Source organism: Macrobrachium nipponense, chromosome 32 (assembly GCF_015104395.2).
Source record: "Macrobrachium nipponense isolate FS-2020 chromosome 32, ASM1510439v2, whole genome shotgun sequence".
Taxonomy (NCBI): Eukaryota; Metazoa; Arthropoda; class Malacostraca; order Decapoda; family Palaemonidae; genus Macrobrachium; species Macrobrachium nipponense.
In genome coordinates this window covers 14616677-14641508 of record NC_061094.1, presented here as the reverse complement: position 1 = coordinate 14641508, position 24832 = coordinate 14616677, and the positions used below count along the sequence as shown (strand labels likewise).

Sequence of the window (24832 nt, the reverse complement as noted above, 5' to 3'; positions counted from 1 at the left end):
TCTCTCTCTCTCTTCTCTCTCTCTCTCTCTCTCTCTTTAAAAGCGACTCACTTCAAAGTCCTTCATCTTAAAAGTGAAACCCTAATTGAGGGTTATACAGCCTCTCGAATTCTTCCTTTTGCTGCAGGGAATCTCTGCATAAACGAGTAGAGTTGTTGTTGGAGATTAGGCTGGCCTTATGCCAACTCGGGCTCTTACTCATAGAGCAGCCCGTAGTAAACGATCAGAGGCGGTGTGCTCATGGCCTTGCTTACATCATCTCCCCCAGATCGCCATCGGGACGGGCCAGGAGATCGCAACGGAGACACGGAGATGGGCAACGCCACTGGAGGCGGTGGAGGTGGGGGAGGGGGTGGAGGAGCAGGCGTCTTAGAATCCTCCGAAGGGGGCAACGGCGGAAGCAGAGTGGAGCCCATGAGCGTCGAGTTGGAGGCTCTGAAAGAAAAGGTTGCGGGTGCTCGAGAGAGACGGCGCACAGCCTTCCAAGTTTCTCTGTTTAGTTTGTCAGGTGAGTGGTTCGAGGGAGCTCTCTCTCTCTCTCTCTCTCTCCTCTCTCTCTCTCTCTCTCTCTCTCTCTCACGTCAGCAATATCTAGTCCCAGATTCGTGTTTGTTTCTATACCTGCAATTAGTTCAACTTCCAAGCAAACATTTCCATATTGGCACAAAGCCGAGTACCTGGAACTCGAAATTCCTTTCACTGATAACTGTTAAAAAGACTCAGCCTGATTATAACTCTCTGTTCTCTCTACCCATTTCAGACTGAGTACGATCGACCGGCGGTGTCCGTAGTGTGCTGGCATGTTATGTGCGAGGCGTGTTGGGGCCACTCTTTAGTAAGTTGAACAGTGATTGATGATGGTCTTGGATGGATGGCTTGTAATTAACATTTTGCTAGAAAATATTAATGGTTTTACACACAATATGTGTGGGTCTGATCACGTGTGCTGATAGGTGTGTGTGTGTGTGTGTGTGTTATATATATAAATCACCATATATAAATATATGAATAACTTGATCACGAAGTATATAAAACGTGATGCTATGTATAGATAAAGGTGATGCCACGGAGGAAAATTGAAAGGCGAGAAAGCCAAGAACTTTCGGTTTAACACGACCCTTTACTTAGGCCTAAGTAAAGGGTCGTGTTAGACCAAAAGTTCTTGACTATCTCGCCTTTCAATTTTCCTCCATGGCATCACCGTTTTATATATATATATTAATTATATATATATATATAATATATATAATATATAATAATAGTAATAATATAATAATAATATATATATATATATACAGATAATATTATTAAATTATAATATAAATAATATATATAAAAATATATATATATATATATAATATATCTATATATATATAAATATATAATATATATAATATATATAATATATATATTCTAATATGTATATTAAATATATATTAGATATATTCACAAGTATCGTTTAACATCGAATGCCTCATGACTCATTAATTATGGCTCCCCTAGAGGACTGACTATTTACCGTCGTACCTAACTATTCACATAGCATAGTGATTTAATTCGATACCAATAAACACTTGTGGCTTAATATAGTAAATATAAGAAATTAATGTGTTAATGAGTGCATAATTGGTAAAAAAAATTGTGTGTGTAATATATATATATATATATCATATATATATAATTATTATATATTATAATATATATATATATACATCACAAAATGTATGACCACTTCGAAACTGACAGAATAGAGTGGAGGATATTTCCCCTGTACTTGAAAGCAATTTTCAAGGAAACTGCAAACATTAGAATGCAAGATTACAAAGACTCAGTTTGACAAACATCAATAAAGGGATTTTCTACACAGTGATGCCACTCTGTTAAGGATAAGTCAACACGATTCTTTTTTTGACATTGTTATGATATGAATATTTTCAACGCTGAATTAAATGACCAAAGACCGATGGATTAAGAGCCACAAGGGGTGTTCTTAGGGCATTCATTCTTGTTTTCGTAAAGTTAGTTATAAAATGTCCTCAGTACTTGAGTGGAGGAGGTTTCTGAATGTGAGGTGGATAACATTAAGTCCTTACATATTTTAGTTCATCATCCAGAAATTCTGGACTGACAGCGCGTAACGATCGCAGTAATACTGAAGATAAAACAGATTTTTATTTTCTTGTGATGTTCAGAAAAAATAATTTACATAATATAGATTATATTTTATATTCACTTCCAATAGATAATGAATTTATACTGAAAATATTCCCATCTAAAGAGTAAGTTGCTTTCGTTTTCTGTTTCTAGCGGGAATTTGATTGACAGACATTTTTTATGCAGTTTTACACCTACGACTTTAAGGGTTATAGCCAAGATTATTAACTTCAAATCTAAACCCTCGTACAGATATCTGAATAATCTTAGTTTTTTTTCTTTTTTTTCCAAAATTAAATTTGAATTTGAGAGAACTGGTGATAGAGGGTTGCCCGTTGGCATACCAAACGTTCGTCTATAGTTTACCATTAAAAATAAATTTAAATCACAAATACAGTTTTATAGATTACAGATTTGGAGTTATTTTTGAGACTTCCCAATGCCAATGCAATAGGCACTTTTGTATATAGTGAACAAGCATCAGAAGTTGTTTTAATCATTGAAGTTTCCCCAGATTAATCTTCCCTAAATGGTATATTATGCCTTGACTGGACTGAGAAGTGATAAAACCATTCACACCACCAAAATTGATAAAGCAAATGTAGTAAATAATGGATAGCGCAACTTATTCGTCAAAAATGTCAGATTGATTGAGTGATAGAAGCGCTGACACGAAACAGAATATGAACCTCGTTTCTGAAGGGATATAGTCAAATAGAAAAGATGGCTGCCTGACCTTTTTAGACATTATCAGATGGGCACATTTTCAGCCTAGATGTAGTATATATGGAGAAGGAATGCAAATTTAACTGATGTGAATTATTTTCGCGACATCATTAGTACATTCATATAAAAAAACTCCATCATATTGATATTCGAGTTCCTGTATTATTCTCTTCCAAAGTTCTTGCGAGCCTTACGGGACGTCCTTATCGAATCTCTACAGATTGTTAGAAAAATAGGCAGGGACTTAAATTACCCAGTTCATATTTTGGATACTTGCTACATTAGAAGTGCGAAGACATTTTGTAAGAAAAGTGACGCAGGAGAAGAGAAAGAACTACCCAGGGACACCCTTTACTGGCCATATTTCATCTGTTGTGAGTCAATCACAACGATGTTGACAAGATTAAAAGAAATTCTCTTCACAAAATTGGCGACAGTGTTTATAAAATCATATGTATAAACTGATTAATTTGATATAGGCCAGGCAAATGACGAATTAAATCTCAGATTAAAAGTTTGACAACCATTCACCTAGAACGTCGCCCCCCCCTCAAAAAAAAGTTTTTTTTTGTGCACCTTGGTGAAAAATTGCATAATAGTATAAGGTATGAAAATATTGTCTGGAATACCCTTGAATTTGCATAAATATAACTGACAAAGGAAAATAATATTATTTAAGCCCAGGTCCATACAACATGTTCAAAGGATATTTAAGAGAAAATGAAGAAAGTTATTAATAATCCGGGTTAAACTTGGGGGAACTATGTTTTATTGTAACTAGTTTCGAGGCTAACATACCCCATCATTTAGTAGGAAAAAAAATCAAAATTTATTTTGAAAAAACCCTACCCCATCATTTAGAAAAAAAGATCAAAATTTTGAAAAATAAACCTACCCCATCATTAAGTAGGAAAAAAATTAAAAACTGAGAAAATAAAAATAACCTACCCCCATCATGTTGTAGAAAAAAATTTTGTTTGAAAAGAAAAACCTACCCCATCATTTAGTAGAAGAAGAAGAAGAAAAAAAAAAAAACCTACTCCATCATTTAGAAAAAAAGATGCAAATTTTGAACATAACACCTACCCCATCATTAAGTAGGAAAAAAAATGAAAAAAATGAGAAAAATAAAAATGACCCACCCCCATGCATTTTGTAAAAAAAAAACTATCCATCATTTAGTAGAAAAAAAAAATTATAAAAAAAAAGCCTAAACTCCAAAATCGTTTAGTTGGAAACAAAAAAAAAAAAAACCTTTATTGACAAAAAAAAAAAAAAAAAAAAAAAACCTATGTTCACACCAGAGCGACAGTCCAAGCTAGTGTGGAGAAAAAGGAGGGTGCACTCATACTTGTTCGCTAAGCGGCCCGTTTGTTCTAATTGATCGGCCCAAGCTTTCAATGGCTTTGACCCGAAACTGAAGTTTTGATTTTCCAGCCCAAGTTCCACTACAGCAGTGAAACGTTACTTTGGGTACGCTGTCTATACACTTGAAATCTTTGGCATCATATATTTTGGCGTGAATCAATGCGAGACAGGCTTGATGTTACAATTCTCGTAGTCTTTTCGATAATTTGTCTCGGGAAGAAAAATTACTAAAGTCAAGGAGAAATAAATAGTAGCCGTGTTTACTATCATTGCATACTATCCTTGCTGAATACATGGAAATATTAGTTTTGTAGGGATTGACCAATATGTCGGAGTGTAGTGTTAAATCTACTAAAACCAGAATCTGATGCAAGAAAAATATAAAAGCAACCCGAATAGATAAATAATGCTATAGTGACAAAAATCGGTGGGCACAAAAAATGGAAATTTGGTTGCGTGTACTCAGAGTTAATTTTTATTCTAGAAACCTTTTTTTTTTGGAGATTGTTTATATTTTATATTTTTCATTTTCTTGCATCACTGACATTTTGGTTTTAATGGAATCAAAGTTAAATTCACTGAACCATATATTGTTCATCCTCATCAGAGTTACTATTTACTCCACTTTGCCTTGACTGGGCAGAAAATAGTTTTTCTGAGAGAAACAAAAATTATAAAAAATAGTACAAGAGTTTTACGACAGTCACCTGGGGTGGTCCATAAGTAAACGCCTATTTGATAAGAACTTCGTCACCTGTGGGATTCGAATTACTGCCTGGTTTGGAAGCAATGAGCACTTAATTTAATTCCTCTAGGCCAGGTGGTAAATTATTCCCGGGGTAAAGAGTGCATTGGATGTTAAACGATATCTTTGACATATCTGTAAATATACATGTTATACCTACACATATATATGCATACATGCCTGTATGTATAGATTATATAATATACCATATATATATACATATATATATATATATATATAGATATATATCTATATATATATATATATATATATATATATATATATCTGTAAATTTACATATTATATCCTGTGAGAATTTACACATATATATGCATACATGCCTGTATAGTATATATGTATAACATATATATATACATTATATATATATATATAATATATATATATATATTATATATATATAGAGGTATAACCACGAGGGAAAATAAACAACGGAGTTGCCGCAAGATCTTTCGACGTTCAACGTCCTTTACTGATTGGGCTGTCTAAATTTAGCTCTCGTTTTTGTTGCTATCAATTTCTTGGCACACCCTAACCTCTCCCATTGAAGAGACCGTGTTAGTATAGTAGTAGTATTCACCGTAGCATTCATCTGCTAAGTAAAGGACGTTGAACGTCAAAAGATCTTGCGGAAACTCTGTTGTTTATTTTCCCTTGTGGCTTATACCTTTATTTATGGATTTATCACGTTCCAAACTTTCGTGATTCAGGTTATACATATGTGTCATATAAAATGTGTGTATGTGTATTGTATGGACTGTGTAATAATGTGTTTCCACTCCCCAACACAGGGCATCAAGACGGAGTGTCCCCAGTGTTCCCAGAGCGTGTCACCCGAGGATCTGCGTCCTATTCACTTGTGACCACCAACTCCACCATAGCTAACCGCCAGCCACTCCTCCTCCTCCTCACCCCCTATCCTTACCACCACCATGACCCATATACCAACCTCCTCCGCGCCCCCTCCTGCTCTTTTCGCAGAATCCAAAGCAGCAGCAGCAGCAAGAGACATGATCGCTTCCGTGCGCTCCGCCAATGCCCTACATCCACATCCTGCACCTGCCGTTTCTGGCCCTCCAAGCCCGTCGTCGCCGCCGCCGCCTTCTCTCGGTTCTTTGGGTAACGTCTCTGCCATGAGCAAAACCAGTCCATCCTCCGAACCCAAGCTCCCCCTGCCTCTGAAGGGGCCCCTGAACTCTTCGCACCCCCCTTCCAGAGACTCTCAAGCCATCAACAGCAGCAGCAGCAGCCGCCTCTCTCACTCTATCATCTCCATCCAGAACCTGATGTCATCCTCCTCCTCCTCCTCCTCATCCTCTCCGCCGTCGTCATCGTTTGCACCCACGCCTCTGGATGGTGCCCCGGAAAAATCCTCCTCCTCAGCTACAACTGTCCCACATACCTCCCCGTCCTCTTCGCCCACCGTGGCGCCCGTTCGTATCTATCCTCTGGGCCCACTGGCATCTCATCATCCAGCCAGATCGTGTGAGGTGTCTCCTCCCGCAGAAGACGCTGCCTCTCACCCACCTTCGTCGTTCTCTGCGGCGGCACTGGCAGCACCACTCTTCCCCACCGCCACCACAGCCAGTTCCCTTATGGCACTCGCAGGCACGACGGCTTCTTCGCCTGGACCTCCAGTACAAGCGTTCCCTTCTAGTACTGCATCATCGTCTTCTTCTTTCAAAAGCATAGCTTCGCTTTCTTCCTCCTCCTCTTCCTCCTCCTCCTCCTCCTCCTCTTCGTCTTCGTTTCCCGTAGCTATTAGTAATTCTTTACCTGTTTTCAGCCAGTCTTTCAGCCTGTCCACAGCAGCATCCAGCCTGCAGTCAGGCTGCATCGTCCCTTCGCCCATTATACCTGCACTAGAAAATTCTTCATCTTCTGTTGCGCCTTCCACTGCCTCTTCACTCAGCCCACCAACTACTGACAGCAATAACATGTATGATCCATCTAGTCCAGCCTCACATAACAACACCGAGTAAAACAATAACAATGATGCAAATGAATGGATAGATGAAAACACAAAGTATCAAAATGATTGGCATTTTGGCGGTTCATTCCAAGATTGGGCTGCCTAAATTTAGCTCTCGTTTTTGTTGCTATCAATTTCTTGGCACACCCTAACCTCCCATTGAAGAGACCGTGTTAGTATAGTAGTAGTATTCACCGTAGCATTCTATTTTTTTTCCTAAAGGTAAGAAAAAAAATTGTTGTATTAGGGAAGAGCATAAAAACAAAGGATTAGAAATCTTGTATGTATTCAGAAGCAACAGAGGCTTCATTTCTCTGACAGAAACCTTCAACTTTTCCTCTCGTGTGTACAAATTCATCTCGCCCATACTCCTCCCCGTCATCGCTTACACACATGCCTTAACACCCACTGCTTCTTAAGCGTAGACTCTGCTGTTCTTTTGTATTTCGACTGAGCAGTATTTTGAGAAGACCAAAAAAACCAAACCAGAGAAGAGGAACCAAGACCACCGGGATATGAGGCGGACGATCGAGGGACCTTCTTCACCGCTACATCTTCTCATCTCGCGAGGGCTTGGTTGGTGGTTACCGATGATATTAAAAGAACTTAGGAAATAAAATGAACTTGTAAATATTGTAATACTTTCCAAATCACCTGTGTTATATTTTCAATTGTGTACATTTAAACCGACAAAGAAAAGGAAAGGATTCGAAGCGCTCGGAATCCCCTCCTTTCCCCTCTTTTTCCTTTCCCCTCACTCTCTCTCTCTCTCTCTCTCTCTCTCTCGTGGAGAAAATCATTACGTGTCATGTGAAAGTGGTATTACAAACGAGTGATTCAACTTCTCCTTATGTTCTTATTTAAAAATGTATTTCCCTTTCAAACTGCTTAAAGAATGATAATGGCATAATGTTGTTGACTAAATTAATGTTGGCAAAGCTGTCCTCCTGTACTTGTATGTGTGTGTGGGTGTGTATGGATGGTCGTTCTCGCCTTTGTGTGCGGGCTTGTGTGTATGTGTGTGTGCGTGCGTGCGTGTATTGGTCGTGCACAGTGAAGAATAACCCTTATTACTATGAGAACTCTACCAAACTTTACACTCTTCGAGTGCAAAGCATCGTAGCCAAATTGTACTTTAAGCCACTAATAAAAAGAGCTTTATAACCTTTATAAATAGGCAGTGTTTGAGTGTTGATTGAGCTCCCGCAGCTTTATAATATGTATATGTATTTTAGAGAGGTTTACTGTATAAATATCTTTTTAACGACAATGGATTCTTGTCACAAAATATTTAGTAGAAAAAAATGGATATTAATTTTTCACACCGCTGCTGCTGCTGCCGGGGACAATGCAGAAGTGAAAGGGGAGACTCGCGAAGTCAAATACCTCACTCACTCCTCGACGTCATCTCCAGTCTCAGCCTTTTCCTTTTCGCTTCTCTGCCGTTCCTGCTCCGCCCGAAGTCGGAAGGAACCAGTCGGCACGTCGCCGCAAGTGCTCTGCTCTCCTCCACCTGACACAAATCCTACAACAAGAGGAAAACACAACCGCGTCCTGTTGATGAGAGGCTTTGGAATGGATGGTATGTGATTCATGGTGTATATAATTATGCTTTCATTGCAGTTACTGAAAGAGGGATCACTTACACCGACTTCTAATACCAACAGCCCTCAGGAGGTTGGAGGAAGAGTGAACCATGTCTCTCGCTCTCTCTCTCTCATAATTTGACACTTTTTAAAAATCCTGCTCACGTCCTTCCGGTCTCCCCTGACCTTCCATTTGACCCCTCACAAGTCAAGTCTGTTACCTTGAAGACTTGACGTCATGTGACCCACGAGTGTGGGACGCCTCTGGTTACCCTCGGGCGAAACACTCGAGGGCCACCTGACAGTCGCAGCAGCAGCAGCAACCAGTGCGTGTGGTTCCAGAGTCATGTATCGCTACAGAGATAGGATGAAAAATAAATTATAAAAATTCTAAAGCTTGTTTCATCTTCATTCCCTTTTCGAGCTCAACTTTTGATTGGATTGGATCTTTTGCAGAGAATTCATGATATATTGTTTCTTACGGATAGCAAGTAAGGCTATCATTAATGATTTTATTAGCTTTTTATCATATTAAAAAAAATGTAATGCCAAAAACTTCAATTAATTGGAGCGCTAATTTCACACGAAGCTCCAACCCGTGGATAGAATAAACTGTCAAGGGAGGCATTGTCATTTCAAAGGAACCAACCGGTCCCACTGTTATATTTTCTCGCACAGTTCTGGATCAGATCATACCAAGATCCTCGGCTGCTTACAACATGGTGTGGCAGCTGAAAGCTATTGAAAAAGCAAAACAATTTGATAAGCAGAAAAAACCAGCGGTAATAATGATGCATCTAAATAATCATGTCACTGCTGATATTAGAAAATTCAGGCAGTAAATGTCTACATCAAACCAAAATATATATCATCGACTTGATGAAGATACAGTCATTCTGAAGTATTGAAAAACGGAAACATTCAGAATGACTGAGTAAATACTCGGTTCGTTCCTAAGAGTAGCAGATAAAGCCCCTAATGGTCCAATCATTCACAGCTATGGCTATATTTCCACCTTTGAATCCTTTTCCTCATTTATAAGAATGAATACTTGTGCTCAAAGAATCAGAGAAAGAACAGTGTAGTTTTCCAAATCATAAATTTCAGCCTGGAAATACATCATTGCAAAGAATGGCATCTTACAGTCTCCATATAGTTAGGTCATTAGCTGCTAAATACCCAACGTAAACAAGATCTAGTAACAAGAAATGCTGACCTCGGGCTAGACGATGGGAGTCTAAACACGACGACTCGGTAGACACAAGGCAAAAGTACATTGATACACAATCCGCCGTCATAAATGGACACGTGATAGAAAATATCAGAGAGGACACACGTTTCTGTCATGTGTAAATGAAAACAAGTAAAAAATGCACCGAAGTTTCTACGACGCAATCGAGATTTCTGTCCGGTGGTACACTGTCCATAAAACTCTTAGCCGCGGCCCAAGAAACTTAGCCACGGTCCGGTGGTGGCCTATGTTGCTGGTACCTACATCGCTGCCAGATGTACGATTATAACTAACCTTAAATAAAAAGTACTTGGGCTAGAGGGCTGCAATTTGGTATGTACGATGATTGGAAGGTGGATGATTACCATACCAATTTACAGCCCTCTAGTCTCTGTAGTTCTAAAGATCTAAGGGCGGACAGAAGTTTTATACAGAAAACTAAAACACCGTTGCTGTAATGTTCAGTAAAAGGTGGAAAAGATTGCGACATTGAAGTCTAAAACCAAATGGATGTAACATCCCATCATAGAAAGCTCACCGCAGACAAGAAGGAATAAAGAAATACGAAGTGATAAGTAGGCGTTCAAAATTGCAATATTTGCTACAGATACCGACTGTAATCCAGTGCTTCCAATACCAGGAGTTGGATCAGAAGCAGGACTAATACACTGGGAAGCTTCCAAAGTTCCAAAACAAAAACTAATCGTCCCTAATGTGCTTCACCCTTTAACCAGACGTCCTTAAATAAACGAATCTATCGTTTCATTTCGAGTCGGAAAACTTTCTATATTTTCCTAAGTTGTAAACCGCCCTCGATTTTCCAAGGACTTCATTTGGCCATTCCCACCTGACGCCATAATTATTCCCGGACTGTAACAGTGGAGCCGTTTCAAAGGCATAGCCCGCCGACTTCTACTACTACTACTACTACTCTACTACTACAGCGTACCCGCACCTTACAAGGAAAAACCGGTACGCCATATCTTGAAAACTAACCATAGATTCTTCTTGCAAATAATCTCATTGTTTCCTACACCTAAATTCAAATGTCTTCAAAGAAATAATCCACCCTGACCTAACATAACTTACGGACATTGCGCAAAAAGAAAAAAAAAAAAAAAAAACCGGGCCAGATGCCGTAATACGTAGTACACATATTGGGAATTTGCCACCGGAAGGACATAAACAAAGATGCAAAGATGAAGAGCTTTCTCGGCTTTCTTCTCTGTATTTGGTATTAAAATTCCAATGATTAAACAGTAACTAATAACTTCATCATAATATAGAGAAGCAAGATTGTACGGGGATCATCAATTGTAAGAGAACTTTAAAGTTTCCTCTTGTGAGTTATAATCACTAATAACCAAGTTAAGACTTATCCGCTTATAAACAAACGAATCTTTTTCGATACCGTTTTTGTTTAGACTACAGCAGCAGCGTCTGTGGGTACTGGCCGAATTCATTAGGGGAGCTTTGTTCATCAATTAGCGCTTAATGTTTCTTCGATCATCTTCATTTTCCGAGTCTATTTTTTCTTCAGTTTGAACAACTTTTCACATCAATTTAATTTCCTGGTCAACTTGCTGAATAAAGACACTCATTGATTATGAATTTTCGCTAGATCTTGGTTCCACGAAATTTCATCAATAAACTTCGCGCGTAATGACTCTCAGTTGCTATGAAGTGCGGAAGAGCTCATGGCTCGAAAAGTTCTCTAAATATATATATATATATATATATATATATATATATATATATATATATTATATATATATATATATATATATATAATATATTATATATATAGATAAATATATATATATATATACACACACATATATATAAGTAATTCTTATGCCAGTGTGGTTCTCGCTCTTGGGCAGATAGTAGCGATGTAAATTTGCAAGTACGACCCACACAGACAAAATCATAGCTCTAGTAAAAGTTAGTCTGCGAAGTATCCGTTAGTTCCTGTAGCTGCAGCGCAAAAAACCACCTCAGTCCCCAAATGAGTCAACGGGACGCCTTTCTCTGCTAGACTCTACAGCGCCATCCGCGCTCTTAATTGCGTGAAAAACATATATCCTCATAGTTTCCCATCCATTGAAATATTATTCGGATCAAATATCTGAACAACATCCGTATCGATTTATTAGTATCAAGTTCTGCTTAGTGTCAGGCTACTTAGTTTTACTTTATTTTCTAAAAAGGTTGCTTTTTATATCTTATAACTGTTTTAAGTGTTTTCTCATTAGTATCGGAGCTCCTACAGAATAGTAGTCTTTAGTTGCTTTTTAAATTATATTTCTTGTATGATCTTCACTCCAGGCGGTATTTTGTTGTACGGTCTTGGTGCGCAATGTTCAAATGCTCTCTCACCCGACTTACAATTTGTTCTACTGACGTGTACACTGATACATTGACTATGACCTGGATCATTATGCTAACAAAATGTAACCGCAATATCAAATTCACGCGAGCCGTTCACGCGACACTGAAATCCTCGGTATTATGCTTTACAACTGACGATGTGGTTCTTTTAGAGACCGATCGTTAAAATAATCTAAAATAGCCACAAAAATTTATGAAAGTCTCAGATAAACTATTTCATGCATTATTTAGAGATACTACCACACCAAAATTATGTTGCCGACGGTAACAGCAATGCAACATGAAATGAGGACAAGCAATCCAACGCAGAGCGGAAGTTGCTGGATCGTTATAACTTTCCCTATCGCTCATGGCAGACGATTCCACAATATACACGACTCGGAATCAGCAGAGGCCGCCATGATTTTAAAACCGGCTGAAGGATAAAAGAAAAGAAAAAAAAAAAGTCAGTCTAACAACGGAGGGCTCGATAAACCACCTCTTGACGGCTTGAAATACTACGTATATAAAGCGTTACTCGACTCGCGACTTCCTACGCCACTCTTATGTCATTAATTTCAGAGCACCACAAGGCCTTCCCAGTAAGGGCTCATAAGAAAAAAACAATAAAAAAGGAAGTTCATTTTTGTACAATTGTAATTCAGCGTTATATTTCCCAAATCTAATATCCATTATATATTAATAACTGTGCTCACTGTTAATATACAATTGGAATAATTAACGAAGAATCTCATGGACTAAACTTTTTTATAATGTACGATTTAAATAAAACTAAAATAATATGCTTTAACAAATACTTTTTATACTTCATATGCAATTACCAATCCAGACAGTTATGAAAACTCTTAATGTTGGTTGATAAAGACAGGTGTGCTTTCAGAGAGACAACCTTGCCAGCGATAACCCTCCCTAATCCATTACCGAAAAGTCCCGCCCTTGGATATTCTAACATTTTTACGAGAGCCTTTGAAAACACTTTTCGAATGTGAATTTATACAAGGCTTTGAATATTAGTGCCAAAGATACGAGTGACCAAGCCAATCAATATTAAATCAAGTGAAATATATTAACGAAGACGTTCCGAAATGAATGCCACACCACAACAGTTCAACACTCACCGCCTAAAGTACACGAGCAAATATTGATCCTAGTGAGGGAGATAAACTAAGACCCCTAGGTATAGTAAACACAGACCCCCCCCCCCCCCCCCAATCACTTCTAATACCGTACTGATCATTGGACTCTTAACATGAACGAACTTTGGAACATCACCTCATACATGGAAATTACATATAAACAAAGGGTGATTTAGTTTAGTAGGTCGAGGGCATAATGGAACCTTAAGATTGACTACTGCATAAGTAAATGTGGCTTCAATCACCATTTAAATACCACATCTGCTATTCAGGGTGACCTACTTACCTCAAGCGCATCTGTTCCAATGAATTATTGCGAAGGAGTAGGTACTACGTACGATCGCCGTGTCGATGGTGGATAGCGATGTAAAGTAGTCGGTTGATCAGTCCAGTCAAGAGCCACCGACAGGCTGTAGTTCACTTATGCAGGCATGCCAAAAGACCTTACGTTCATACGAATAATAAAATAAGGGAGGGCGAATACCCTCGAGATGCGTCCCCGGGTACGGAGGTAATGTGCGAAAGTCTGGTCTCGCTCGGACTGGCACTAGCTTCTCACTGTCAGCGTTAAATACTTCTCTTGGGGTTCCGAATGCTGCCTTCCGAAACTCCTCTGGAGAAACGCAAACATAGCAGAACGGTCGTTTTAAAACAAACAACCAGTTTCCCGTGAGAAACCGAAGATGGATATTTTGTACTCATGAACTAAAAAGTTCATCACGGGAAACTAATCACATAAGAAATTCAGTGAGTCAAAATATGCCAAATTATACTTCTTTTAGCTGTTTATAAGTCATTGTTGACAATATTTGAAGCTACCCCCAGGCGTTCGGAACGGCTTTGGTAAAAACAAATCAAAATCTTTCTAAAGTTTGGCTTTAGAAAGTCTTTCTTTCAATATTTGTTCTCCCTCAGATTACAATTCTACCTACCTATAGCATTCTCTTCTGAACGATATGCAAGCGAACTTAAATGAAAACTCTCTCGCTGAACTGGCAAAAAAAAAAAAAAAAAAAAAAAAAAAAAAAAAAAAAAGTCTGCTACTTCATCTCACACGGAATTTTCAACCGTAAACAGAAATTTCTGTTTACTTGGAGTCTATTAATTGTCTTTCATTTCCATGCTACTAAAAATATTCTGAATGACGAATATAACTAGAATATATTTATTCATTTGCAATGTTTACATAAGATTCTTTTTGGGCAATTGGATACGACGCACAGTAAAACAACATCTGGCGCAAGAGAGTATTTATTCCAAAATGTTCATAACAAACAGAGAGTGGGGAGCGGAAAAGCATTCCAAGAACAAGGTGACGATCTTCACTGGATAGATGTCAGGGTAGCTAATATTCTTCACAAGTATCAAAATAAATATCTATTCATCACAAAGTTACAAACTTGTTTTGGTTTAACATTTTTCCATTCACGTTCCAATGTGAGAAATAATGACCAACTTGGAGACTTGACTCCTCAAAGATTTCCCAATGGTTCCGGAAGTCATTTTGCTTCAAATTACCCATACCCCAGTGACCTATCTCGACGCCTCCCTTGGGTATCTTGTATGGTGGTAATATTATCTCTCCCATGATCTGAATGGAGTCGAGGTCGTGAATATGACCACTGATTCGGCTTCTGAATGGAGCTGGTGACGACATATTCCACTGAAACCTAGAAGTACCTCGGTCCTCGAAGAGCCAAGTTCTGATGGGGAGCACCGATGGCGGTCAGAGGTAAACTCGTCGAAGGTCTGAGGTTGAGGTTATCACGCTGCACTGAGGACACAGCTTCTTGGCAGCCTGAGAGAAGAAAACAGTAAAAAGAGAACAATTTATGTTGTGGCCCTTTTCTGTAATAGACAATAATTCTTCACCACATAGTACTACAGATCTTAACAGACTGACATTACAGAAAATCTGTTTAAAAAAAATAGAAAATCTATTTTCAACTGACTGATTTTTTTGGGGGGCGAAAGCAATTTCAGATAATACTGTATTACTTCAGAGCTTAAAAATTATTTTCTAGTCCTTTTATTTTTCATGATGATACTTTTTGAGGAGAATATTTATAATTTAACAACTTCCTTATTGATACCGAAAAGATTTGTGACAAGAAAGAGAAAAAATTGCCATAAATATATTTTAGACTTCCTGTTATCTTCAAGATTTTAGTAATTTAACTAAGATGTTAATTAAACAGAAGTAAAACAAGTATTTCAGCCATGTAAATTTTCGATGGTGTAAATGAATTGAAAAGTGGTTATCAAGTTTTAAGTCATCTTAGCCAGCGATTTATGATCGCTGGCTAAAGCTGTTTATTACAAACGTGTACAAATATGTAGGGAACTAAACCATTTGGAATTTTCTAATGCTATCCCATTACATCAGTATAGAGAATGTTCTTACTTGAATAATCAAGGTTTTATACTGACTTCATATTCATTTTAAATCACAAACTCTGCTATAGTTGGTGCGCTGCTGTTAGCTTCATTTAGTCACACCGTTTCAACAGTCGATGTAGTGCCTGGCACTTTGATTACAGTGGACCAAAAGAATGACCCGCCTTCACAGTGAACGATATCCGGTCACACTAAGCTTTGCTTAACTCTTAACCTTTCGTGATCGTTCAACCTACAATGCAGCAATGTTATTGCTGTCGGTAGTTATTGGGTAGTTATAACAGTGCTTTAGAAAAAAAAAGCAAAATAAATTTCTTATAGAATAAAGAAGTCCTGGAGACAACTTTCTGATAACATTTTGACTAAACCAAAGTTGGTTAGTTATCTGCAATGAATGGTCAGTACCTACATACCTATAATGTTCACTTATATAACGAAATCTTAAAGGAAGTAGTCCGTAAAATGACCAAAATCTTGTCTTTTATAGCTTGAGTCAGATATTTGGAGAGAAGAGAGAGAGAGAGAGAGAGAGAGAGAGAGAGAGAGAGAGAGAGAGAACGCTACTTTACTCAATCCACAATATCAATACAGAAAATAATAAGATGAAGTCAACGAATACTTCCACATCGAGACAAAAGAATTTTCAGCTCAAATTAACAGCAAGTAATTGTTACCCTAAGTCATTCTAGATAACATTTAGTTCATTCGTCATATGTCCATGAAAATAATCTTTATAAACACCCACGAATTCCTTTCTGAGTCACATATCGTAATGAAGTGGCTTTTGAGGAGCCAAGTGACTTACCAGTGCATGAAGCCAACAGGTTTCGCAGTGAACATGCCAGCAAGATATGGACACCACAGGTTTATCATAGTCTCCCTGTTCGATAAAGAAAATAATGATTAAAGGTTTCAGTATATAGTTATGGCAATAAAAAGAATGGCTCATAAGATAACATAAAAGAAACGAAATGAAAAAAAGATGAGACATATCGCTCAAAATATATGTTCTTCAGCTTGAAATAAACGTTGAATGCTTTGGCAACCCTCGATATAGACTCAAGCGTCACCAAGCGTCTCTGACTTAGCCTAATGATACGAGTCAAAACGAAGAGGAACTGACGTGGCAAACGCGGCAAGAGTAGCGTCCCATCAAGCGTTCCTCCTCCAGCTCTCTCACTCGAGCTCGAAGAGCCTCCATCGTAGGTCCTACTCCAGCACCCACAACGCCACCTCCACTCTGGAAACTGGATCTGAGAGAGTCACTCCCTTCGTCTTCGCCAGAGCTTAACCTCGAATTCTCTTGAGGAATGTCAGTCTCTGGAACGATTCGCGCGCATTCATTAATAAAAACCAACTACCTGATGATTCACGGTACTACATGTGAGGGAAATAACAAAGGCCCATTAAGCAATCCGATGGCCTTCCAGTTTTTTCAGTTTGTTACACACAACGCCGCGAACATAACATTATACACTGCACTCAGCCTTAAGATAGTTTGGAAAACTGACATCAACTAGTTAGCACTACAACTTTAATGTTGGTAATACTCCTACTCCACTCCTACTACTAGTACTAATGGTGCTACTATTAGTACTACTATTAAGAATAACCGTCATATGATTCAATGTTATCTCTCCTAAGAAGATACAATGGCCATAATATGCAATATGCAAGGAATATAGAACTTTAAAGTGCGAGACAAAATAACATAAGGAAAATTTAAATCTCCGCAGTGAGAAAGAAATAGAGACTCCAAGTGAAAAATGAACGAACTAAACGTTCACCGCCAAAAAAACAGCTAAAATGCCAAGAGATTGCCGTTTTAACTTACCACAGTCTTTGTTTGAATCCTTCTGACTGACGGAGGAGCTTGGCGAGTTCACCGAGTCAATACCAGTTTCTGTGTTCTTGCTGAAATCATAAGAGAATAACGATTGTAATTTAAGTGGCTTATGCTTTTGACCAACAACCAAGGAAACATAATGTTTCAAACTTTCTTTGGACAGATGTATTATACCTTTCTAAGAGCGACCCTTGTAACATTTAACAGGATGCTATTAGCGCTTCGATCATAAGTTTGGATTCAGTGAAAAACAATAATGGTTTAAAATATCTCTACAGACTAATAAAATATGCGAAGATGATTAATGTGTATATGGAAAAATATATTACTAAACGCAACAGCGTAGGGAAACTCGAAGATCTGGCAAGTTTTACACGAGATCGATAAAGTTGCTCTTAAGAATGCCCCAAGGTTTATCCACAAGTCGATATAGCAGGTCACGAGTGATTCTGTAAAAACAGATCGGCACCTGCCCCACCGAACACTCATAAGAGAGGGTGACAGCAGTTGGAAAAGAGCCAATAAAAGTATTTCTAAAACAACAGATTGTGTAGATTAATTATTAAGAAAAATCGGTCTTTGACTTTTTAAAAAATGTGTGCAGTAAATGAATGAAATTAAAGTAATAAAGCTAATTAAAATACACCCAGTGGTTAATTATACAGAAGTTTATTAACCTGATTAGAGTATTGCTGGTAAGGGTGGGTGGATGTGCGGATTCAGTAAGCAATAATGGTATGAATACAACAATGGTCATGAGATATCACAAAACCGCCGAATAAAAATAAATAAAAATCAGTTAAGGAAGAAATGAAGCATAAATAAAGATTTACGATAAGCAATCGTTTCCACACAAAATTACAATCTTACATACTGTTTTCAAATCAACATTTGCCCAGCGGGGATCTCAGAAAAAACTGAATACCACTGACTTAAACTTACTTCTGCAGATTATGAGGACTGCTGCCCGTAGTCATACCCTGACCATCTGGCGACGAGAAAGACGCTTCAAAGTCGCCAGGGGAAGGAGGTGGAGAATTTTGAATGTCATCCTCTGCCCTAGTTATTCGGGAGGGCTGCAGTACGGAGCCGCCAGTGCTGTTAGTCGTTGGTATCACATTGATAAGCCGGTTTGACGACTCTTCATTCTGAGGATGATCGTAAGAGTCGGAATCCTGATCTGACGGGCGATCATTCTCTTCCAGACTGCTGAGGTCTTTGTCGGTGTACTGAGAAGGACCAAAGGCCTCTACGTCGTCATCACACACATCCACCATTTCGTCTTCACTTCCGCGTTCTACTTTGGTCCCAATGGCTGAGGAAAATTAAAATACACTAGAAAAACTGTATGGCTTTGGAGATATAATTTGACATGCTGATAACTCAACGATTCCTAATAAATCTCCGCTATAGTCTATGGCTGCGAAGATGAGCATCTGTTGCACTTAAACGCAGTTACCCTGAAAAATACTCTGTTTCTGTCCGCAGGACTGGGAGGCTAAACATGTGTTACTCTGGAAACCTGAAAAAAATGTTCTAATTAAGCCACTATGACTGACTCAGGATTCCGGATGCACAACTGTTCCACTTCTATTGACGAATTTAGCCAATCAAAATGACAGAGTTCCGAGTTCCCATTCACTGACTGTTATCGATACTAGCATCATTTTTTTTTTTTTTCAGAATTCAAGCTGAAAAAAAGGCCACGAAGGCTTATGGTACTCGAGTCAAATTTGGCGTCCTCTAAAATAATTCGATAGAATAGAATAAAATACAGAATTTAGGCCAAAGGCCAAGCGCTGGGGCCTATGAAGTTATTCAGCGTTGAAACGAATATGGACAGTATAAAGGTTTGAAAGGTGTAACAAGAGGAAAACCTGTGAGTTGCGCTAAGAATCAATTGTTAGGAGAGGGTGGAAAGTAAGATGGAGCAATGATAATATGAACGGAGATGCAGTAAAAGGGATGAAAGGAGTTGCAGTTAGGGGCCGAAGGGACGCTCCACGAACGATAATGCCTGCAGTGCACCGCATGAAGCACACTGACGGCACTATCTCTCTACCAAAAGTAATTTGATAGTTGAAAGTCTGAAGGCTTGGGAATCTTATCAAATTTACTCCCGCGCTCATCAGATGTCAAGTTCATTGGTCATTTTTATAGTTCCAGAAGATAAGTTTTCACGGTGGTCGGTGATAAAGTTACAGGAAAAAAGTAACAGAAAAAAAGTCACAATTTTGGCTAGGAAAAAAAGTCTCAGAAGAAAAGGTCACATTAATTTACAGCCTATAGTTTTTACGGCAAACCCCAACGGGCTTCTACTAAACAAACCGCAAAGGTGGATACATACCGGGTTGAAACCATTGGGGGTCACTATCTAGGAAAGATTAATGTGACTTCATTTCCTGTGACTTCTTTTTTCTTCTCATTTTACCTGGATTCACATTTATTGCCCAGAAAATGACGGCAGAATAAAAGCCTCTATTTCAGTCCCTACGGCTGGGGAATGAAGTCTTTGTGGCACTTGTTAGGAAAACAAATGAGTGCCATCAAAACTGAGGTTGTCTCACAAGAGTTTCTACTTTAGTCGGTACAGATAGGTAAACAATACGTTACTTTGAGAGAGAGGTGGACTGAAAGAAGCTCTATTTTTGTTGATATGTATCTGAAGAATAGCATTTGGTACACTGTCAACTGAGGTGGCGTGAAAAGGGCTTTACATTAGTGCTTATGGTTGGGAAGATAAGCCTTTGTTACACTTGAGAGTTGAGGCAGTTTGAAGTCTCTGCCGAGGGTCCCCGTGCAAAGGTGTTCAACGTCCATCTTGGGCGTCGTGAAGTTTCTAAATTCTTTGCAATACTATTTTCCTTGAATCATATTATGTCTTTCCTTTTCAATGTAAGCCTGATCTGAATTAAGCCTTGTCTATCATCATCATCATCATTTCTATTATTATTATTTCTCGAAAACTCTGAAGTGAAGTTATGCTTTGACAAAGACGTAAACAGCGATAATATTTCGCAGTTCTTGACGACGACTAGGAAAGCCAATAAAAATACCATTATTTGTAAAAATACCTAAAGGTATAGTAAGAACAACCAAAAGAATGGAGAACGAGAGAGTCTTGGTTCACTGTGCAAAAGAAAACGCAGGCAAAGCAGCGAGGGTATATGACTCTAGCTAAGATTTGGTTTGAAATAAGTCTCCGGAGACGCGAGAGCAGCGCAGACTAAACCGACTGTTGACGGGAGAGATGTTTCTGAGACTGTTAAAGGACGTTTATTCACGTTACCTCACACGAGGAGATAAATAAGCGAACTGTCACCCGGATCGGCAAAACGAGCCCTCATCACTCATCTCACTCTACCGCCATTCCCCGAAATTAAAAACAAATGCCACACAACCGGCGCCACGACTTCACTCCAACATGGTCAATCAAAATACGTTAAATACTCAGGATAGTAGCAGGCAATGGGCATCAGTTTCATAAAAAATAATCTACCTCGTAACTGTAGCGGAATGGATACGAACTTTAGAATAGAACCACTGTGAATTATTTTGAGAAATGTCATAAGCCATTCAACGATCACTCTGATTTCCCGAACTCCTCGAAGTGATTCTCTAGAATCTGGTTAAATAAAACCTAATATTTTTCTGTTAAATGATGAAAACTCTTTTAGGATGCCCTCGATTCGTTTCTTTACTTTGGAAATTATGGAAAGAAACTTTTCTATAACAAAACAGACATAAAAAATTTATAGTCTTAAAGTTGCATACATTATGCTAAGACAACATAATCCTTCTGCAACTGCCAAATCTATTTATAAATAGTTGTCTTTCTCTGACGATAGTACGAAATATTTCAGTATAACTGTGAATGGTTATACATGTAAAGGACGGGGGGTGGTATTAAGGCTTCACTCATATTTTGTGAAATATCAAAATAAAAGTTGTACAAGTCAATTAAGTAAAAAATTGCCGTTAAACTTCATCCGCGGAAGACATTAGATGCCGAGGCCGTAAAGATCTTTCTTCGTTGAGACGGAATCATTGCTGGATGAGGAGGATTTTTCTTGACCATCACTATTATATACCTCATTAGAGGACTGTTGCTATTAAATAGTATAATACTCCTGGCGTCATTTAGTAAGATTCAATTACTTACTTACGTATTTGAGAGCCATAAGTGTGTTTGCGTATTTTAAACCATCAACACGTATGAATTCATGAGAGTACCAATATGGCTGTGTCCCTCGTAGTGCACAGCGCTCTTCCCACTCATTTACTCGAAAGATTTGGAATCATGTCCTGTTCCTGACCTATCGCTCAGTGAACGAAAATTTGTTGACGCTCCACTTGAGAAAGCTAGAAAAGTTATGAGAAGTTAAATTGGGGAAATAACCAATAATCAAGTATCTATTTCTGCATGCAATGTCCTGTGATGCCTCCTGCTACCAGCTGCAGACACCGAAAAATACCTCATTTTTGGCAGCCGTTAGGAAAGACTTCTTCACTCAGCTGCTACAGTGTAAACCACAAAATCCTTTTACCTGTTCTTCTCAAATTCAAGCAATAGAAGAGTGTTTATTATTATTATTACTGTTATTATTATTATTATTGAATGCACCCATTTCTTCAGTGGCGTTCATTTCATGCTGATAGTTTCCTGTTTTTCTGATAACCCCTTTTCATCGAGGTAAAGATTAACTAGAGCGGTAAAAGCTGTTTCGTGGATTTTACTTCTTTGGTATTTGCAGACAAAATCGGTCGCCGTTTTTCATCCAATATACGCATATATTTAACGATGACTAGAAGGCATTCGCTTTCGTCCAATCACTGTTGGTGACACTCCCAACGAAACACAATGAACGGCAGAATAAATTGCAACCTTCGATCCACGCGCTCTGGTTTCTGCCTCTAGTGAATCTGTCAGCCTGATTTTTGGTTGGTCGATATAATTCCATGCATCACAAGATGCATTAGAAGGCTACATTTCCTTGTATGTTTGTCCACACTCCCCTGAGGAAACGCCCCGAACAATAAGCAGAAACTTCCAATGATTAGACCTTTCCATTTTTCAAATTCTTGATCATGAAAGACGCCACAGGGGAGCCTTGCGGTTTTCAGCAAGTCTAAGGATGAGGCGGCCACTCGCCACGCTCTTTTTCTGGACTGTTCACAGATGGGTAGACTAGTGGGCGGCAAGTCTGGATCCAAGTGCTCTACCAATGACCCACTGCACACTGGTACATATGCAACTTAGAAACTCAGTTCTTAGTTATAGATTTTTCATACTTTTTACCTTTTGGGGGAATTATATTTTTATATTTTAACACCGACAATAAGTAAGGGAATAATTTGGATAGTTATTCAAACACTGAATCTTTCAATAATCCACAAGCTTCAAATTCTCAGATAATCAAGCTTAGGGGTTTCACAGTTGCAAATGAGCCCGTGAGTTTCTTATGAGTGTGAGATCTAAAAGCACGCTAAATGCACTAAGCCGAGCAGCTGACACTTATTTGTAAACAGCTGTACAAAAGGGTTAAGTGGAAAAGCAAAAGCACAAAGATAAGAAAATATTGATCCCTCTAAACCAATCTTGACGACCTGGAAAAATCCCCAAAGGGAAACCTAAGTTCGCAACTGGAAAGGGAGGCACGTTCTGGGATTTGATGTCGAACGTCATCCAATGTAAGACTGACCATTAGAGCATGCGACACAAAAACACTGACAGAGTTTGGTACACCTGTTTGGAACTGAAGGATAAACGTTTAGGTAGGCGACGTTTGCCACTAGAATGATATACAGACGTCAAACAACTTCGACAGCAAGTAAGTTTCATTTGTACGTCGGGTGACCTTTAAAACCTCTGGACCACTGAATCACATGTAATTAGTGATAATAAAACAAAAATAAATAACAAAAAATTAGCCAAAGCCTTATTTATATGTTCCGCTATCCTAGGAGATGCGGAAAAGAAATTGCCGTCATACATTTAGTTACATGAAATGTGGTGGAAAATGGAAAAGAAAGAAAGAGAGAAAAATTCCATGGCCTCTAAAACCTCGCTGGAACATCCTGTTGCTACCCAGAGTCAGAACCCTTGCTTACAAGTGACTTCTCTGACAGCTGCTGCCGTTTTAGGACTCGGAAGTCCAACATGGTTAGGTGAAGTGCCTCTCTTGTTTGGAATAAGATCAACCCTTGCAAATGATTCTATGTTACCTATCACCAATTTTACTTCTGGCTGAAATGTGAGTTTCTCTTGAAGTCCAGATAAAAATGGGGTCAGTATCAGAACAAAACCAGCTGAACTGGTAAAGCAGTTGTTCCGGACTAAGTTCATTCTGGAGTGGGAGTTGGTGGGTGAAGAGGAATTTCGCAGTCAGAGAAAAAAATCAGGGAGCTTTTTGGTCAAAACCACGACGTTTTGAAAAGGTTTATACAAAACACTTGAAAAAAGGTATTCCGTAAACAGAAATGCAAACGAAAATTCTAACTACCAGTTGTGCACAGAATGACTAAATGAAAACGCAGTTCAACGAGTGCGAACCTTAGCAAATAAATAAAAAACGTCCTCTGAGAAATCTTGTTGTTTATATGTATATATAGCGTCACACATTAGCGTTCGATGAATTCGTAATCCGGTATATCACGAATCTAAAGTGAACAAATGCTAAAAATACTTCTAATGAATGACCTCCGATACCGGCCGTTCCCTCTAAATGTGACAATATGGCGTGGAAGTTGCCCCGCAATGGAAAGGAACATTTCTATTTAAACGCGAATAGAAAAATAATGTGAGAAAGTCGAGGGTCTGTCGCGTCCAGTAAATAAACATGAGGTTGGTGGAAGCGCGATGAAGAACATAACTCGAGGAGAGATTCCCGCAAGCACTTGGGCCTTGCGCCACCACACAATGGATTCCGGGAATGGATTCCCAGATCCGGAAACCTGTGTCACGATTGAGCTTCGTACCCTTTAGGCCACTTCTGTGATGGCCCGGAAGTATACAGACAAAAACTACGTTCACAACGTATATACACTGTATGGATTTTATCTCGCAAATGGAGAGACTTTTTTACCCCTTTTGGAATGTCCTAATGATCGCCCTTATTATTTCACAGAGCCAGCTACCTAAATATTGACAGACTTACAATTTCACACAAACCACCGCAAACGACGGCGTTCTTTCATTCAAGCTTCGAAGATAACTTGGCTTCAGTGCAGCAGTTGTGGATTTGTGGTTTTAAGAATCAGAT

At 38.7% G+C, this 24832-nt stretch overlaps 2 protein-coding genes across 2 annotated transcripts in view; one reads left to right on the top strand and one right to left on the bottom strand.

Annotated features, from left to right (window-relative positions):
* Window positions 1-5942, top strand: part of LOC135207236 (E3 ubiquitin-protein ligase Rnf220-like) — a 156424-nt gene extending 150482 nt beyond the window's left edge. Inside the window, 4 exon segments of the mRNA XM_064238865.1 lie at window positions 269-450; window positions 452-508; window positions 761-835; window positions 5803-5942. Coding sequence (XP_064094935.1) covers window positions 269-450; window positions 452-508; window positions 761-835; window positions 5803-5874 — 386 coding nt within the window. The 3' untranslated portion in view covers window positions 5875-5942.
* An 8626-nt stretch (window positions 5943-14568) lies between these two features.
* The window catches only part of LOC135207234 (E3 ubiquitin-protein ligase Rnf220-like), a 17571-nt gene continuing 7307 nt past the window's right edge, over window positions 14569-24832 (bottom strand). The window contains exons 4-8 of the mRNA XM_064238864.1: window positions 18513-18885; window positions 17559-17638; window positions 16848-17044; window positions 16530-16604; window positions 14569-15125 (exon numbers count right to left, since the gene is read on the bottom strand). Of these exons, the coding sequence (XP_064094934.1) occupies window positions 15054-15125; window positions 16530-16604; window positions 16848-17044; window positions 17559-17638; window positions 18513-18847 (759 nt within the window). The 5' untranslated portion in view covers window positions 18848-18885 and the 3' untranslated portion in view covers window positions 14569-15053. The remainder of the gene's footprint in view (window positions 15126-16529; window positions 16605-16847; window positions 17045-17558; window positions 17639-18512; window positions 18886-24832) is intronic.